Source organism: Ornithodoros turicata, chromosome 2, assembly GCF_037126465.1.
Source record: "Ornithodoros turicata isolate Travis chromosome 2, ASM3712646v1, whole genome shotgun sequence".
In the NCBI taxonomy this organism is placed as follows: domain Eukaryota; kingdom Metazoa; phylum Arthropoda; class Arachnida; order Ixodida; family Argasidae; genus Ornithodoros; species Ornithodoros turicata.
In genome coordinates this window covers 41908427-41926958 of record NC_088202.1, presented here as the reverse complement: position 1 = coordinate 41926958, position 18532 = coordinate 41908427, and the positions used below count along the sequence as shown (strand labels likewise).

The 18532-nt window shown below is 45.6% G+C and overlaps 2 protein-coding genes across 2 annotated transcripts in view; both read left to right on the top strand.

Moving 5' to 3' along the window:
* Positions 1 to 18532, top strand: part of LOC135384563 (serine protease 27-like) — a 79311-nt gene that overhangs the window by 27336 nt on the left and 33443 nt on the right. The gene's annotated exons all lie outside the window — the stretch shown is intronic.
* The window catches only part of LOC135386413 (trypsin-1-like), a 39523-nt gene continuing 31231 nt past the window's right edge, over positions 10241 to 18532 (top strand). The window contains exon 1 of the mRNA XM_064616327.1: positions 10241 to 10688. Coding sequence (XP_064472397.1) covers positions 10241 to 10688 — 448 coding nt within the window. The remainder of the gene's footprint in view (positions 10689 to 18532) is intronic.

Below are 18532 nucleotides of genomic sequence, written 5' to 3'. Positions count from 1 at the left end.
TATCCTTCAAGTGGTGTCATTGACATATGCTACATATGTGAACAAGTGCACAGGGAAGTCATGCGATGCAAGGGTCCAGCAACGAAACACATTGTGCAGCTATTGATGGGGAAGGCTCTCAGAAGGTTCGCTGACGAACAGTTGTTCACGTGCCTTGCTGACCACATGTTTGACCAGTCTCCCCTACAAAATCATTTGATTCCTCTTACACGAGCCATCCCACAGAAGTATTCCAACATGCGGCTTCATCACACTGGCAGGATGATTTCCCAGAGCCTTCACGAAGAAAGGGTAAGTCAAATGTTTACCAAACTGACGCAATTCAAAGGACAGTAGTCCCCCACGTACAGTTCCTGCGTCTCATGTTGTCTGCCACGTTTCCAAGATATCAGTTTGATAAAAACTGCTTATTTTCTGAATATGTGCGTAACTCTATTTAGTGGTCGCCTCCGCTTCATGTCGCTCTTGTTCAGTGAAACTGTTCAAAGTAAAATAAAATGTATCAAGACATGTTTCAAAGCAGCAAGACATGCTTCCCTACAATACTCGTTGCGTTGTGTGTATGTGCACGCACCACGTCAAGTCAACAAGCTGGACACTGGAAAAGGTTGCGACAGTTATATCACCTATTTATCAGATGGAACCTTTACAATAAGCGCAGCTGTCCGCAGCATTACGTGCAGAGAGAGAGAGAGAGAGAGAGAAATACATGATGACGATGATATGGGGATGACTTCCGCTCATTGAGCGGAATGCTACCCCATTAGGCATTACCTGCAGTTACTACTGGTGACAACGAAAAATAAACGAGCGAGTCTCTAAGTACAACACTCAAGCGGACTCATGCAGCCGCCGCAATCTGTAGATCCACAAGCAGCCATGACATTTTGCATTGTTGACATTGGGATTCTTCTGACAAGATGGCGCTGGTATCCCAGAGTTCAGTGCGAAGCCGGTGCAACATGCTTCACATCAGAAAACCTACGGGACAGCGTGGTGCCCCCTCCTCTCTTTTTGTATACCTCCATGCCTGCCGGTCTGCTAAAAATCCCGAAAGTGTGCTTCTTTCGCATTCGAAATGGAGTCGTCGTCCTTCGTCTGCTGTAATGCTAGCAAAATGCTATCGCATTTCATACGCGTTTGGCATGCGCCAAAGCGTACAGTCACTTTGTATCTCAAATTACGTCTCCCGGCACTAGCGCCATCTGGCTGCACGAGTCATATATCCAGCTCTTTTCCGCTCTGAAAAATCAAACTGGATGGGGTTGAATACACCCAAAGACCATAGTCCCACCTTTTATCTGCAAGGAAGAAAAATTTTGAGAACGAATGACTACAAATACCTACGCATAAATATCTGAGAAGACAAAACCCCGTTGGCTACCCACGAAGAACACATATTGAGAAAATCATGTAGACTAAAAGGCTTATTCTGGAAGATAGCTAGACATAGTACAGGTCGTCAGAGGCCGCCTTCTCTGGAAATCAATAGTTGTGCCTACCATTACATATGCAAGCGCTGTGCTGGCTTTGACTTATACACTGAGGAATACGGTAGAGAGGCACCAACTTGAACTAGGCAGATGGTGCCTGGGAGGAAATGTAATATCAGCCGATGCAGCAATAACTGGGGAGATGAGTTGGTTCACTTTCTCCTATGGAGAATCCAGGTCCAAGCTAGAGCACCTGGGCAGACTTAAATTTCAACGAAAACAAAACTATACCGGAAGGTTAGACAGATACCTTAGATTCAAAAACTACAGAACTAACTGGATTAGGAAGATAACTACCCTAGACTCAAAGCACAGCAAAGGTACAACACGCCACCAAGCAAAGACAGCAAAAGCGTGGAACAAAATAATCAAAACAGGGGTGGGCAAAATCGACCTCGAAATGTGGAAGCACAACATGGGAAAACGACCAAGCTTGCAGACATACAAGTCATTTAAAGGCAAACCCAGCGTGGTTAGGCATTACAGAGGGGATCTAGGCAGTGCCCTGCTTTTCCAAGTTCACTGTTAACCCAGAAACGAAAACAAGACCTTCTTGAGCATGCGATATGAAGTGCGCGACCTGCGGCTCCCTCGTCGTAGCTATTGAACACGTAGTTTTACGGTGTCGGAATTTACCCGGAGAAGAAAGAAAGTGCGATATCGGTAAGGCCCTTTGTTTTATGGTGGAAGACGACCGCAGTGGAAATGACGCCGAAACCGAAACTGAACCTCAGGAGAAGACAAAAACAGCAGAGCACGAAATGACGGAAGTGAAATCACGAAGCGACGCCTGGTGGAATGAAAAAGGGGCAAAGAGTAAAAATACTCAAATATTTTCTATTTCTTTTTAGACAATCGCTTTGCCCTCTATGGTGTTTTTAGTTTTTTTAAATTTCATTCTAACTTTTTCCTTCGTCCCAGAGGCGTCGGCGGGCCTCCGGTAGCGGAGTCGCGCCAAGCCCACTCTGCCACAAAAAGGAAAGGACCAGACTGCTACTACTACTACTACTACTACTACTACTACTACTACTACTACTACTACTACTACTATCCTTGAGTAATGGCTTTTTTGTTCCACACAACGACACCGAAACGAATTGCGCATGCCACGCAGTTACATAGCCGCAAGTGTCACAAAGCGACATGTTTTCGTTGCATGCGGTTTTTGCACGTGTGCCCCTACTTACCGAACAGAAAGACGTTTCACATCAAAAGTAAGCTCGTAAGGGTGTGGCTTACTATTTCGCCTTACCAATGTAAAACGCAGGGGAAAAATAATAGCAAAGGCAGGAAAGTGCGGAAAGCCGAAAAGGCGTTAGGAGAAGATGTTGGTAGTTATGTATATTTTACGGCTCTATGAAGAGAGTTAATGCATTACGCTATGACTTGTGGGAGCGAGGCTACGTGGCGAACAGCGGGAAAAGCGGAAGGTCAGAGTCAGGTTAGGCCGAGAGAGCTTCTATGGTTGTATTTCGTTTTCGGTTCACTTTTACCACCACTAAGCAATTGGCGTCATTGGGGCATGCAAACAGATACTGGTGGGCAGAAGAAAGACAATGATTTGCGCTGTTCATATTTTTAGACTAAAGCAGCGCCTATCATCAGAACTATCAGAACAGCAGCAGGTCAGAGTCAGAGCGCATGTCCTTAGGAAATGGTTTAACTTTATGACGCAGTTGTAGATAGGGATGAACCACCATGACGACATTCATCCGTTTACTACACATGATTGTAGTTCGCAGCACATCTCTTTACAAAGCGACGTAATGAGTCACCCCGTCCGCACTGCGTGCCTTACCAGAAGCCCTTGGGGGTCGAATAAATGGCCGGGGGAAGACGTGGGGAAATTTGGCGATCAAGCATTCTCCAACAAGCGTGTTTTATTGGGTGACGTCTTTTTTGTGGGAGGTGGAGGGGGGTTATTCTGGTCGGAGAGTTGGTGTCGTGACAGTGCCGGGCGATCTGCCTGTGTGGTACCTCGGGGGGAACGATCGTGTACCCAGGGCCAACTTCACGGGGAACTGTGCCAACATTTGCATTTGAGCATCTGAAGGCAACCAGCGAGAACACCCTTATTTATTCTGGGGGTAGCATTCTGCGGCTCATTCTGGTCGTGACAGAATTCGTCGTGCAACGAATTCATGTTTTTGTTTCTTTTTTGTACCACTTAAATCTCCAGAGAACATTGTGCGTTTTTTGTCACGTGTCCTTACATTGCAGGTGGCAGCCCCACACCAGTGATGCAGACGGTCAGCATTCCTCTGGAGAACGACTACTCTTGCATGTGGCAGTACAACCGCTTTTTTCCTATCACCGTAGCGTACGATAGGAAGACGATGATTTGTGCTGCTGATCGTTTCGGAGGAAAGGACACTTGCAAAGTAAGGTAATATGAGAAGTCGGAGTTTTAAACGACGTAAACAATGAGAATTGACCGAGGCAGACCACAATTAGGGACGAAACAGACATGCACGACTCAAACGCAAAGAAATTAACGAATTCAAACAACTCTTAGAAGTTAACGTATTCAAACTTCTTGTTTGAAATCGGGATTTTATTGCTGTATTTCACATATGGGGGTAGGGGGTAGGGTCCGGTGGCTACCACGGGGAAACATCCGATGTCATCATCCCTTCTCCATCATTTATTGATGATGATGATGTTGTTGTTGTTGTTGTCAGATATCGCTAGACAACTATTGTTATGAGTCGCGCCAATGTGGTCGGTCTCTGGATTAATTTTGCCAGCCTGAGGCAAATTTCACGGTTGACATTGTAGAATAGCACTGGTTCACTTGGATACAGTACATCCATTAATGCCAGCACGTCAATGCACAAAACAAGTTGCTTCACACACAAAAAAATACACATCAAACCAGTCACGGTTTTACGTCAAAAAAGTACTGAGTGAGTAAGTTACAGTTAAACTAGCTACAGCTACAGTTACCACGTTAAGGTAACTTAGTTACTTTACAGTTACCTTCTAAGAAAAAAAAAAGCCCAGTAAATGTAACACGCTCAGTAACTTCGTTTTTGCACTTGTATACTGGTCTGTAGAGCACTGATATCGTGTTATAAGCAGAGGATTCCACATGGACCCTAAGGGCACGGTGTGAGTTAGTCTAAGGCCATCCTGGATGCGTACGAGGTGACAAAATTCGTCGACTGGTTGGGAAAAAACAGCAGCGTATACTTGATGCCTCCAAGGCAAAACGACGCCAGGGAACTGACGCGTGGTAAATATTCTCAAACCTGAGTAACTTCGTTAGTTACATTTTGCAGTTGCTTTAACCAAAAGCGGTAACTAGTTACAGTTAGAAGTTACAACAACAACAACTTTATTTGAAGATAATGATTGGGGAGTTAGAAGTTACTTTTCTAGAAAACTAACTAGTTACTGGTTACTAGTTACTGCAAAAGGTAACTACAGTCAAACCTCGCTTTACGAACACCCTTCGTTTCTCAGAAAATCGTCCGTAAATCGAGGTATTCGTAAATCGAGGCCCGAGGTGTGCAGTTCACAAATACCTCACAAAACCACGAGAAATTGATTTGAATAAGTTTTACTTTTGAAAATACTGCGAAATTGTGCTTTGCACCATACTTTCTGCAGGGTCTATCCTGTTTAGAAGAGATGACAGAAGTCTGACACTTGACTCATCCACCCGGTTCTAAAAGTACCGTATCGCGCGCGGATGAGACTGTTTCCAACGGAAAATATCACGCTTGGCACCGGCTGTTAGGACTGGACGCCTTCTCTTAGAATGGCAAGATTTTTCCATCTCGGAGACCTGGTCCAAACTCACAACCGTTTGGCTGTAAACCCCGGAATTATTCTTTCAGGAAATGGTGAATCATGTTTGTGGAACATAGTGGCGTTGGGACATTGTATGTTTGACCTTGAGTACTGAGGAACTTTCAGCATGTACTGAGGAACTTTCATTATCCTCCGGTCCATTGGCCTGTCCTCTGTACGTTCATAACGCCCGTTCGTATATCGAGGTCAGAATGGCTTGGCTAATTTGGGTCCGTTCCCTAATAATCCGTTCATAGTTCGGATATCGAGGTTCGTAAAACGAGGTCAAAATGCACGGAAAAGGTTTGGTTCCCTGTGGAGCCGTTCGTAAGTTGAGGGAATTCGTATATCGAGGGTTCATAAAACGAGGTCCGACTGTACTTACATTTACAAGTTAGTTGTAACTTAGTTACTACCCAACACTGCACCAAAGAACCTCGACCTGCTTTGAGTTCTTCCGTGAGTTCGGTATTGTGTTGCAGAGCGAGGTAAACGCTGCAGCATTGACTGGTTATGAACTGGAGGACATTTTTTCCCCTTTCAGTTTGGCAATCTCGTCGGACATTTTGCCAGATTGTTCGTTATCTCACAATGGAATGCGACAAAAACGAAAAGCTAGAAACAGAACAAAAAAGAGAAGAAGCCATTTAAATGATACCGGTGTGCACGGTGTGCGGCCGTGCCGATTTAGCGGCAAGCTGCTCGGAGATGAAGCATTATAACAGCTACACGTCATAATTCTGCAGGATGACGAAAAAAAAAGGAGAGAAAAAAAACAACAGGTTACGTGGAACTTTTCGGCATTTCTATAAAACTTTCTTTAGCATGGTTTACACAGCAGCGAGGTGCTTCTCAGTGTGCAAGTAGAGGAGGGAATATATTTATCAGAACAACACAGAGAGAAAAAAAGCGGAAAGGTCAGTCAAACGGTGTGTCGACTTGCTATTCCGCAAGAAGATAACTAGAAAATAAAGTAATCAAAACTACCTAAATAAAATCAACTAGAAATAAACTAATAAACTAACAAAACGTGAGAGAGGGATGAGAGAGAGATCAAGGAAAAAAGAAAAGCAGGAAAGAAAATGAAAGAATAAAAATAAGATGAAAAAGTAGAAGAAGAGAGGAATGTGCATGAGGTGAGACGCGAGAGGCATGAGGGTACACAGTAAATCATTTTACACTTTTATTCGCTCAAAAAATTGAGTATTCTTCTCAAAACACCTTTTTCTATTCCGCAAAGGGTGCAAGAAAAGCATTACTAAAGGTGTAATATCGACATACACCACGTTTTATCCAATGTCGATCATTCATGGTGTAAAGTGGGGCGTTGAAACAAGTGTTATGTCCAATATACACCTTTTTTACACCCCATTTGAATTGGGAATATGGTTTTAATAATGGTGTTTTAATTCGTGAGAGAAAAATTATGCTGGTTTCACAGCTCCGCTCAGCAAATAATCACATTATAGACGATAACCTGAGTTAAAAACACAGTATTTGACAGGGAAGGATGTCAGCAATTTAGCTGATACCTTTGACTCGTTGTAAGCGTGGGTGTTAATTGCAAAAACGCATACCCCTCAGCTTTACAAACGTTTCCCGCCCGACCACATTTAACGAACGTGCCCCAACAAATTGTATTTCAGTATGTGATCCATCCGATACGCCAATATAGGCTACTAAGGGTGCAAAGGTCTCTTGAAACCTCGGCACTCACGTTGGTCCCACAGTGTTACCAAACTAACGAGGCGTGCCTGTGACGCATTGCGCTCCAGATGGAATCACGGCTGGAAGTGTGCCTTGTTCAGGGTGGTGCTTGCCATAGAAGCAAGAGCGTCGAACTATATGTCTCGGCCACTGGTCTCGGTATGCTGCCGCGGAAGCCCGTATTACACTAGCTATTTGAGAGGAAATATTTGCCAGAAAACAATTCCATTTTAAAAGGTGTTTTCAACAGAATACACCACCTTTAAGGGTGTTTTTGTTTTTAAACGCCCATTATAAGAGTGTTTTATTAGGAATACACTTAACTAAAGGGTGTTTTAGAAAACACCCATCATTCGAGTGTAAAGGCGACACCAAAAAGGTGTGCGCCATGGGACAAGCCATTTGCACCAAAAAAGTGTAAAAAAAAGTTTACAGTGGGTAAGGGTGGGACACTGACGAATGAGATGACACAGGACTTCACAAGCTGAGAGTTATGCATGAGACCTGTGTCGCTGCATAGAACTGCTGACAGTATCTACATAGAACTGCTTTTGTCACAGATCGCTGCGCCGGATATTGTACCGGGCCGATCAAAGTGGCCAGAGAAAAGTCTGTGCACCGCAGCTCGAGTAGGCGCCGTTTTAGGGTGGCTCGAGGGTGGCGAATCTACAGCAGTCGAGGAGAAGATGGGAAATATCAGCTTCAGCAGCGCTAGTAGGACATGTTGGCGAGTGGAGAAGGCCCATCTTATAGAGAAGCAGAGTAGTCCTGGCGACGTTAAGGCGTAGTCCGTGTAAAATAGACGCTTCTCTGGGCGAGCAGTGGTGTGATGCCACAAAATCCATGGTCCGGTCGATGGACCGGAGATGATCGTTGAACCAGAGAGCGGCCTCTTGAAACTGCCGGGTGCTGCTGTGGCGGATTAGGCGCACTGCAATCGGCATGCTGAGGCGGAAAGTGGTAGTAGACAGCTATTCAAAGGGACATCCTCATGAGCACGAAGTGCTAAGACGTCTGCACGGGTGTTTCCATGTAGGCCAGTGCGACTGGATACCCATTGCAAGCATTTAGGCTATGGCCGGAGGATAGAAGCCGGTTGTATGTTTCGATTATTATGGTGTCTAGGCCACCGGCTGTTCCAGTACAAGAATTTGCCAGAACCTCAAGCGCCGCCATACTTCCGTGAACACAGTCCACGCTCCAGGCGCTGACCCCGCGATCTAATTTCACGCGCTCAGTATAACACACAGTTCTAGATGATGTTTCGTAGGGAAGTTTCTGCGCCGCTTCAAGGCATTCATGTGGGATGTAGAAGGCTGCTGTTGATCCGCCTGGAGACACTGATCCATCGGTGTACACTGGGAGTCGTTGAAAGTAAGCTGAGCTGAGGTGCTCCAGCGTCAGTTGATGAGCAACAGCGGGAGGAACAGAGCTCTTCTTCAGAAGGCCAGGAATGTATATGAATACAGGAGGCCTGCGAAGTGTCCACATTGGCGGCGCACAGGAGCGCACAGATACCGTGGTGGGAAGGTACACTGTCAGGCGGCAAACAGCGCTGCCAAAGTTAGTGGAAGTCCGAACTGTCGAGCTCGATAAGCCGAAGATAGTGGTAGTGTACCGTGTTGCGTGAGATACGACGCATAAATCCGAAGTGTTTCCATGTCCCATAGGACGCCTGCTGGCATTTCGCGCGCCTCTTCCAGGACAGGGTGGGTCTCTGTCGTTCTGGGAATTCCAAAGCAGACGCGAATATTTCGGGCCTGAATATTGAGCAGTTCACGTTCTCCGGATACGCTGAGACCGTGCAGGATGGGCAGGCTGTAAATAGAAGGCTGTGAATACCAAACTGCACCTACACACAGGTCGATACATCTGTGTAGTCAACGCATCGCCGGATCACGTCACGTATCTAACGGAAGAAGGACACGCAAAGGTCTCGAATCATAATCTGTTCTTCGATGCATGAATGCCGCTTTTACTCAGTTGTTGCAATTTGCTTTCAGTGGGGCCAAAGTGAAGCCCTGAACAACGAAGCTTTCCTCATTAATATACATTGCTATATGGATCCATTTTCAAACGTCTGCCTGCAGCCCATTTTTTGGGTAATAATTCTGGGGTTGCGATAAACGAGTGATTTTCCCCCAAAAGTGTATGCAGCAGACTCAGTTTAATTATCTTCTGTTAAAATGCTTTATGTGCCCCGGGCCAGTCGGAAGTAAAAAAATTCGTGAACATATGAGGTCCTTTTGCGTAAAATGCAATTTCTCACCTCCTGGACGGGCGAATACAACGCCATATAAGAGGAATATAACATTTGAAACGTTTTGTTTTTGATTAGAACCTATTAATTTTCTTAAGAACAAACAAATCCAGTTTCATTTCAATTAACTTGATGTTAAATAATGCTGGAACGATTATCTCTAAGATGACATCGAATGAAAGATATGCCATCGGAGCTTGTATGTCACTACAAGATCATATTACGTATTTTGTTTCGTATAATCATACTCGCTCAGAGCATGAATACGAATGCCTTGAGTGAACATTACGCAATGAAGAATACGGCGTCATTTGCTGTGGTGGAGAGCACGGAGGAGAAGTAATGACAACGAACTCGGCTAGAAAGGTACAAGATACAAGGTACAAGTTAAACGGTGCTCGAGGACATAATGAACTGACAGAATCTTCTTTGTCGTCGCTGTAGAGGTTAACTCGGTTGCCTAAAATCTCAGCAAAAATCAGCGGTATTGCGCAACATTTGCACCAGCACAGCACATGCACAACCCAGACGAACACTATCTCCCACGAACGTCCGAAATAGATACTAATGTTCATATCCGGAAATGGACGTATGTATGTATCATGCGCGGGACATGAGTTTATATATCCCACCATCAGTTCCTGTTTCACAGCGAAGCATCAAGGATATCTTCACTGGTCCGCAACCGCCGTTTCTGGTTGTGGGGGACGTTAATGCTCATCATCCGCTGTGGGGCAGTGTTAGAACAGACTAGAGAGGGAAGACGTGGCATGACATCATTGATGAACTGGACATATGTTCACTGAATGATGGTTTGCCGACATTTCTGCGCAGAGATTTTTCGATGGATGTTTTGGACGTTTCCCTCTGCTCCAAAGACATATCCCGGACCTTATCGTGGTCTACTGATGCAGATGGAAGAGGAAGTGACCATCTGGCCATTTATATTTCATGCACCAAGTATAGTCAGCAGTCACGCACAAAAATGGTCAGACTAGTCAACTGGAGCACTTTCCGTGAGTACAGCATGGCACAACCGGACATGTCAGCTGAACAACTCACTGACGTGATCAGTGCTTCCCTCCGATCGTCATCCCGAACTGTGAAGGTCCCGACGGGTCATATGGGCACAAATCCTCGCGTTGAACAGCTCCGTGCGCGTAGGAGGAGGGCGGAACGCAAAGCCCGACGAATAGGTCTGCTTCAAGATATTTCAGCAGAACGGCGTGCAGCACGGCTTTTCCAGAAGGAACTACAGGCTGTGGATAGAGGGCGTTGGCGCCAGTTCTGCGGCGGTCTCTCGCCTTTTGCTCGTGTCTCCAAGGTTTGGCGTGTGGCCAAGAGTCTGAAGGAGACGCCTTCACCTAGAAATCCTTTGGGTGCGCTAGCTTTGCCTCTCAGGAAATCTGAAGCTGACGTGGCACACGACTTTGGTAAGAGTGTCCCTGCAAGGTCGCAGGCTCCACACACTGAAATATTTCATGACTGTACTTCTACAATCCAAGAAGCCATTGCTGGTAGACAGCCGGTGATCAACGACGTTTGTTTTGTATTGTATTGACAATTTGCTGTATTGTAGAATAACCATGTCTATCAAATTGCCAACTGGCAGCTTTTTGCTCCTTTGCACAACCATGTATATGGTAAATTGAATAAATTGAATTGAATTGTTTTGACGCAGGGCGACTCCGGTGGGCCAGCCGTTCAAAGGCGGAACGGGACTGCCGTTCTGGTTGGCGTAGTATCGTTCGGCACAGATTGCGGACGCTTCAACACTGTTGGCTTCTATACCAGAGTGTCGCACTATCTCGACTGGATACGCGAAAATTCCAATGCTTAGTTTGCTCGCTTGTTTGTAAAAAAGGAGAAATTGAAACTCGTCTCCCGACGTGTTCTGCTACTCCTAACAAAAACCTCCCCCACCCAAAAAACAAAAGCAAACAATAAAAACAAAATAAAAAATAGACCAATAAAGAACACTACTACATCTCTACTCCTCAAGTTATCTGCTCGCATGTTCACTATTCTCAAGCTCACTGATCCCAGATCACTCGTTCAGAAGTGCATGCACAGGGGAGCCTAATAGGATGCATCCATCCCACAGCTCTTAACAAATTTAGGCAGAATCCCTCTTGTCCGATGCCCAAAGTCCCAACACCTTCCCTATATCGAAGACCCTGCAGCCCAGTCGATCAAATGCAGCTTTCAGGGCAGCTCTTTGTGATGCATACATACCTAGTGTAGTGCATTAGAATATGCTCACTATCCTCAACCGATGCACAAACCGAACAATTTCATGACGTTCACCGTGTTTTTTCTTCGTATTCCTCCGTCGTCACGTCTTCAGTTCAATTAGATGAGTCGGCTCTTCCAAATTTATCGAGAAAATGACGGCCGTAAGGCACATGCAGCCAACACCGGTGTAAAAATATCTGAATAGTGCGCGGTAGCGTAGACGGGATACACAATTTCAGCTCCAGAACTATATGCGATGTAGCAGCGAGCGATCGCTCTGCAGTTGTACCCATCGCCGTCTGCACATTTCCTTCAACTATGACCTCAATAAAGATGTAACATCTGACTTTGAGTATATCACCGGACGTGTCGTTCAAGCGATGTGTGCTATGTCCGCTAGTTCATCTGCAGCTTGGTTCCCTCCCATATACACACATGTCCAGAAATCCACGGCAGAGTTACTTCGTGGCCGGTGACGCTACATTTTTGGTATTCATTGAGCATTGAGCATTGTACTATTGGTGTCATACAGCCATTTCCCAAGAACGAAAGCATGGCATGGTCCGGCTTTTGAATCGCTGTATATGACCCACTCGGCAGGTAACTGCTGTGCTGCTACGTACTGTATAGCTGTGTGGCTACCAATTCTGTTGTTGTCGACGATGTTTTGCGCGACGGTCGTGCCATTCCTTCTTTCCTGTGCAGTGTAACCACAAAAGCATATGCTCAGCCTGATGCGGTCGTCGATCCGTGAGTAAAAATTTCAGTGCTCCTATACAGGGTGTTTCAGTTAAATCCCCGGGCTAAATAATTCGTGAACGGGTGCACCAATCGAAGAACTTTCTTTTTTACAAGTATCTGTCCGATACCACCTACAAGCTGCGCACCGTGTGAGTGAGTTGGGGGCGCTCATTATTTAAATAAAAATTCAAATGAGTTTCGTGAAAAAACGTAACTTCTAAAGCAGGGCACTATCGGCATTAAAATGGCTACTACCCCTTTTCGGACCTTCAGTGGACACCTTTTAGAGAAAAATCTTCCACCGAAGCGGGTCATTTGTTGCAGTAATTAGTTGGTTTCGGTTTACGTATTTTTGTCGCGGCTGGTCGCGGCGAAGCGCAAAAGGACGTAATACATTGGTGTAACGACGTAATTCATTGGTGGATAAGGGAGTGAAAGAGCGTCCTTTTGCGCTTCACCGCGACCAACCGCGACAAAATATGTAAACCGAAACCAACTAATTACTGCAACAAACGACCGCTTCGGTGGCAGATTTTTCTCTAAAAGGTGTCCACTGAAGGTCCCAAAAGGGGTAGTACCCATTTTAATGTCGACAGTGCCCTGCTTTAGAAGTTTTGTTTTTTTACGAAACTCATTTGAATTTTTATTTAAATAATGACCGCCTCCCTCTCATTCACACGGTGCGCAGCTTGTAGGCGGTATCGGATAGATACTTGTAAAAAAGAAAGTTCTTCTATTGGTGCACCCGTTCGCGAATTATTTAGCCCGGGGATTTAACTGAAACACCCGGTATAGCGACGTTCCACCATAGACAGACAATGCTGTATCAGCACTGCAGGAGGCAAAGTGGATTTGGGGTGGCGTACATCAGGCACGAAGATGCAAATGCGGGGTAACTCTAGAGTCCATGGGGAATGCTGGCTTGTTCTTGGCGCTTTAGGCAACTTGCAGTGGTAAGGAGCAATGGCTTTGAAGAATTGAGAATTTCGGCACCTCGACTTTCGTGCCACGGGGTGCTTGTCATGGCACATATTCAGACGAACATAGTGGTGTACTATTCCTTGCGTCCTCAGCACATCTAGAGCAGCTCTATAGCTGCTGCCGTTGCCAGAACATTGGAGGGGGCTCGAGATACCCCGAGTCAGGTTTTCAGACCGCTTTTAAAACGCTCTGCACTCTCTGCTGTGTGGCCTATCCTATTTAGTACGGGTAGATCGTAAGCCACCATTTGCAACGCACACACGCATACATATATGTGTACACAGGGTGTTTCCTTTTGTCTGCAACAAATTTTCATAGAGGGGGGAGTTGTCTTAGTGAGGGTTTACTTTTGTCATTGGATTACTCGACGGGGCTGCTATCAGGAAACGAATTTTCTCCTGAATTAGGGGACTAATTAACAAGGATATTTCAATCAACTTTTTAATTATTGACTTGAGGCAGCACATTGCAATTGCAATATTAAAGCCTGATCACCACATGATCCGCTCGAACCACTGATGAAGCACTAAATTATTCTCTGCGCGTACTATAGACCTAATTGTTTCACCTCGGCCGTCCGCTAGAAACAGAAATGATCGCCAAAAGAGCGACGGTCACGTCGATATCTCCGCCTTTATTTTGACGTCACAGAAAATCGTCATACGCGATGTTGGCAAACCTTTATCACGGTATGTTTCGCGATCTTTGTTTTCTTTTTCCTTTTCCTTCCTTTCGTTCCTTCATATGTGTTCGCAGTCGCTTGCCATATTAGTCATTTCATCCTGCCGAACACAGCTCTTACCCTTCCCCGGTACGATAAGCGCTGATATGTAGTGGTGATGCGCAAAGCTCTTTGCAAGCAAAAAGAAAACAAAAGCAACGATTTTCAGTGACGCTAAGTGAGGGCGGAGATACCGACGTCACCGTCGCTCTTTTGGCGATCACTTTCTGTTTCCAGGGGACGGCCGAGGTGAAATACTTAGATTTATAGCACGCGCTGAGATTGCTTTAGTGATTCATCGGTGGTACGAGCGGATCATGTGATGATCAGACTTTAATATTACAATTGCAATATGCTTCCTATGTACAATAATTAAAAAGTTGATTAAAATATATCTGTTAATTAGTCCCCTGATTGAGCAAAAATTAGTTTCCTAGTAGCACCCTCGTCAAGTAATCCAGCGACATAAGTAAAACGGCCTTAAGGCAACTCCCCTTTTTATGAAAATTTGCTGCAGCTAAAAGGAAACACCCTGTATATATATATGTACAGGGGACACCCTGTACATATATATATAACTATATATAACTATACACCGTAACTGTAGAAGTAATTTTTAAAACTAGAAAAATCACATTTTCCCAGTTTTAACCAATGGCAATGTACTCTACCCCTAAAGGCCCACCTTAAGATGGCTCAGGCAAGCTTCTCGATACATTAATTAACTTCCGTTAATTAACTTTTTAATTATCAACGATAGAAGATTGTCCCAGTGAGAACATCGAATCCCCTGGGGTCACTGGTATCATTACCGTTTTCAGAACAAAAATCGAGAGAGTTATATCGGGAGGAAAGGGCCTGGAAATACGGCGATCTTGTGGTCGTTTTTCGACGCTCAAGTAGAAGCGCTCCCGTTTTCCTTTCCTCTGTATGCGGGGATGGGAAATAGCTGTCGAACCAATCTGTCCCCATGCAATATGTCCACCCTGCGACAGTGTTTTCCCTCCCCCGCATACAGAGGAAAGGATTATGGGAGCGCTTCTACTTAAGCGACGAAAAGCGACCACCGGATCGCCTTATTTCCAGGCCCTTTCCTCGCGCTATAACTCTCTCGATTTTTGTTCTGAAAACGGTAATGTTACGAGTGGCCCCAGGAGATTCGATGTTCTCCTTGGATTATTCTTCTATTGTTGATAATTAAAATGTCAATTAACGAAAGTTAATTAATGCATCGACACAGACGCTTGCCTTGCCCTCTTAAGGTGGGCATTAGGCGTAGAGTACATCGCCATTCGTTAAAACTGGGAAAAAAGTCATTTTTCTATTTCTAAAAATTACTTCTATAGTTACGGCGGACACCCTGTATATATGTATATATATATACAGGGTGTCCGGTGAGAAAGTGTCATTCAATTTCTAAAAATAGGTTTAACTTCAGAAAATTATGAAACTACTTGGAATACACACACACATACTTTTGCCACAGATTCAGACCGTTTGCATTCGTGTCACACATTAATTAAGCCAATTTTGCTAATTGAACTCGGAACTTAGCCAAGCAAAGGTAATGTTTTTCTTGATGAATTCGGAAGCCAATGGCCACAGCCCACTATTCCAACCGAAATCCCAGGCTTTTTCAGAAGATTTGTACAAAAAAATTGACAGCCGCAAAACCGTCCCCGTGCGAGTTGCGCTTGCTGATATTTACGTTTGCCGAACTTTTCGTTACATCCAAATAACCTCCCTCCTATGCGCACAAGGACATAATCACGCCTTCCGCCCTTATCAACGTGCATATCGTCAGTCCCTCGCCACTGATAACGTCGGTTACCGCGGTAATGCCCTCGATCGGGTGTGGCTCTTTCCGCTTTGTCTCGATAAAGGCAGAGCCAGCATTTACGAAAACGCAAATTTCACGGAGCACGCCTTGCCAAGTGAGGGTTTTGCGGGTGTCAAATTTTTGTACAAATCTTCTGAAAAAATCGGCGATTTCGATTGGAATAGTGTGATGTGGCCATTGGCTTCCGAGTTCATCAAGAAAAACGTTACTTTTGCTTGGATAATTTTCGAGTTCAATTAGCAAAATCTCCAACGACTATTTCTTTGTTAGGTTCTTGTCGTTTGTTTTTCTTCTGTTTTGCAGCATAATGCCGCGTTTCAGCCTCCCATTCGAGACGACAGTTGCGAATCTACGTGCACGCTTTTATTTTATATCTGTTTCAGCGTCATCTACGTCACCTACATATTATCACTGCTGTATCAACACGGATTGTAAGTTTGCAGTCTGGCATACTGTTAGCATGTTTCTACAGCGTGGAAAACCATTCCAATGCGGCAACCATCAAGATTACCGCACTTCCAACAGTTTCGATTTCGCTGCGTAGCCGAGCCTGGTCTAGCCACACTGAGAGCGGTTTCCTTAACTCCGAACGCTCAACCATTGCCTCCTATAGGGACCATGCGACACCTAAAGGGGGCGCGTTGCTCCGTCGCGACAGCGCCGCCAGTGGCGGTCTTGGAAGTACCCGACATGGTACCACGCCGCCCGTTCTATGTGTTCTCAAGTGGAACCGCAGTTTCCGTGGCGACCGCCGTAAATAAAAGGTCTGATTTTCAAGGCGCAAATAATGTGGAACCTTTCAGGCGCGAAGGAGAGAACGGAGACAAACTGCACAGAAGCAACCACCGTATGTATCTAACATTGTGGAAGGAGCTACAGCCACCCACGTCTGTCTGTGTCACCTGCAAGTGGAACGTCGAGAGGATGGTCGTTTGATGTCTCACAAAAATCCTGGCTTGCTAACGAAGACTATATAGTTGCATTTCTCTGACTCCAGCCACTTGAAACATCATGCTTTTGACTGAGTCTCGTATTGCTTTCGTCCTTTTGGCAGATGACTGCGCACACAGCGTCGTCACCGAAATAATACATGATGCGTCCGTTTTATCCACGCAAATAAACACGTCTGGTCACAACATATTGTCTGAACCTGTGCTGCAGTTTTTCCAGTATCTTCAGATAAAATAACGTCAAACAAATCCTTAAAGAAGAAATGATATGTAATTTTTATGTCGGCTACCGCCGTGGGCTTGCAGCACTACAGTTGTGAAATGGCCGGTGCGTAAATACTAAACTTCTCGAACGACGTGGAACTTTCGTTTTCACTGTGAGGCTCTTCAACCAAATTATTGGGAGCAATATTGGCTCTGTGGGGACTGGCGATGAATCACTTCAATCATTATCTCGAAATACGTTGCCGTTTAGCCGGTGCATCTGACGTTGGTACAGTATTCATTTACAGTCACGAAAGTGGCAACTGTAAGTCACTGATCATTTTACAGGTCCTCATTCAGTTTCATCGAAAGTAGAACAAAAGAAATGGTATATATTCGCTCATGTTGTGCACCTCATGCAAGGGCCGAACACGCATCACGAACGCTATTCGCTGCGAATCTCTGGGTGATATTCGAGGCATGGAAATCACGAGAAATGACACATCTGGTCCCCAGTGAAGAGTTCTTTTAGGTGCTTGCACAGTTAGCGATGCAACAGTTCCAGTGTGGCAAGGAATGACGCTCGCACTTCACATGTAAACAAGGCTGGCTACCCGGCCGCTATCACGCCAGGTACTTTCTCCGGAGGCCGCATAGCGGCGCCACCAGTTTGTCGCACAGTCCCTATATATTTCAATGCCTGCCCAGTCGAAGCGGAACCCACGCGAACCGGCCGTCCACTGGAGTGGCGCCACATACACGGGGTGTGATGATCGTATCGCTCCGTTTTCTGGCGCGTGATGTTTCGGTTTCGCGTGTGACTGCAGCGTCGTCTGCCTGCCAGCTTGTTCTGTCTGTCTGGTGTCAACCTCATGTGCTTGCAAGCCTGTTACTATAGATATAAACTGGGAAATTTCTATGCTTTTCATTTAGTTTGAGATACCAAGTCAAACATCACGAGCCAGCAAGCGCAGCGATATGATCGTCACAACCCCAGGCATGTGGCGCCGCCGCTGCATAGTGCGCTGAACGGCCGTTCCGCCTCGACTGGGCAGGCATTGAAGTCACGACCTACTCTATACTAGAGACCTGGAAAACTGGCGATCGCCTATGGGAGAGCCGGGTCATGGGATAGTTACGGTAGTGGCCACTGCAAGCGCCACATAGCATTATTGGGGAGAGGGAATGACACTGTCACTATTGCCACCGTCTTTCGTGCTACACAGGCTGTTGCTAAGCACGCGCTACGCTTATTCTTCGTCGTCGTCAACACAGCCTACCATGTATTGCCGCTGTTTCGGCAAGTCACGTGGTAACGAATAGTGCGAGCTAGCGCCAAATCCCTTAGCCATGCGGCGATTGTCAGAACTATTACCCCGGTGCTGGGAGCTTTGCGGATGGCCAGGTCTCTATCATAGTAGTAGGTCGTGATTGAAGTATATAGGAGGCTATGGCTCAACATGTGACCGTTGGCAGGTGCAATCTGTTTTCATCGGTGGTTTTGCTCGTCAATGTTCCTCGCGTTGATCATAGCGTCGTCAGGAACAACGGGAATGTCAGATGTCGCTACCAAACAAGGATATTTTCGGTGTTCTGAGGGGAAGG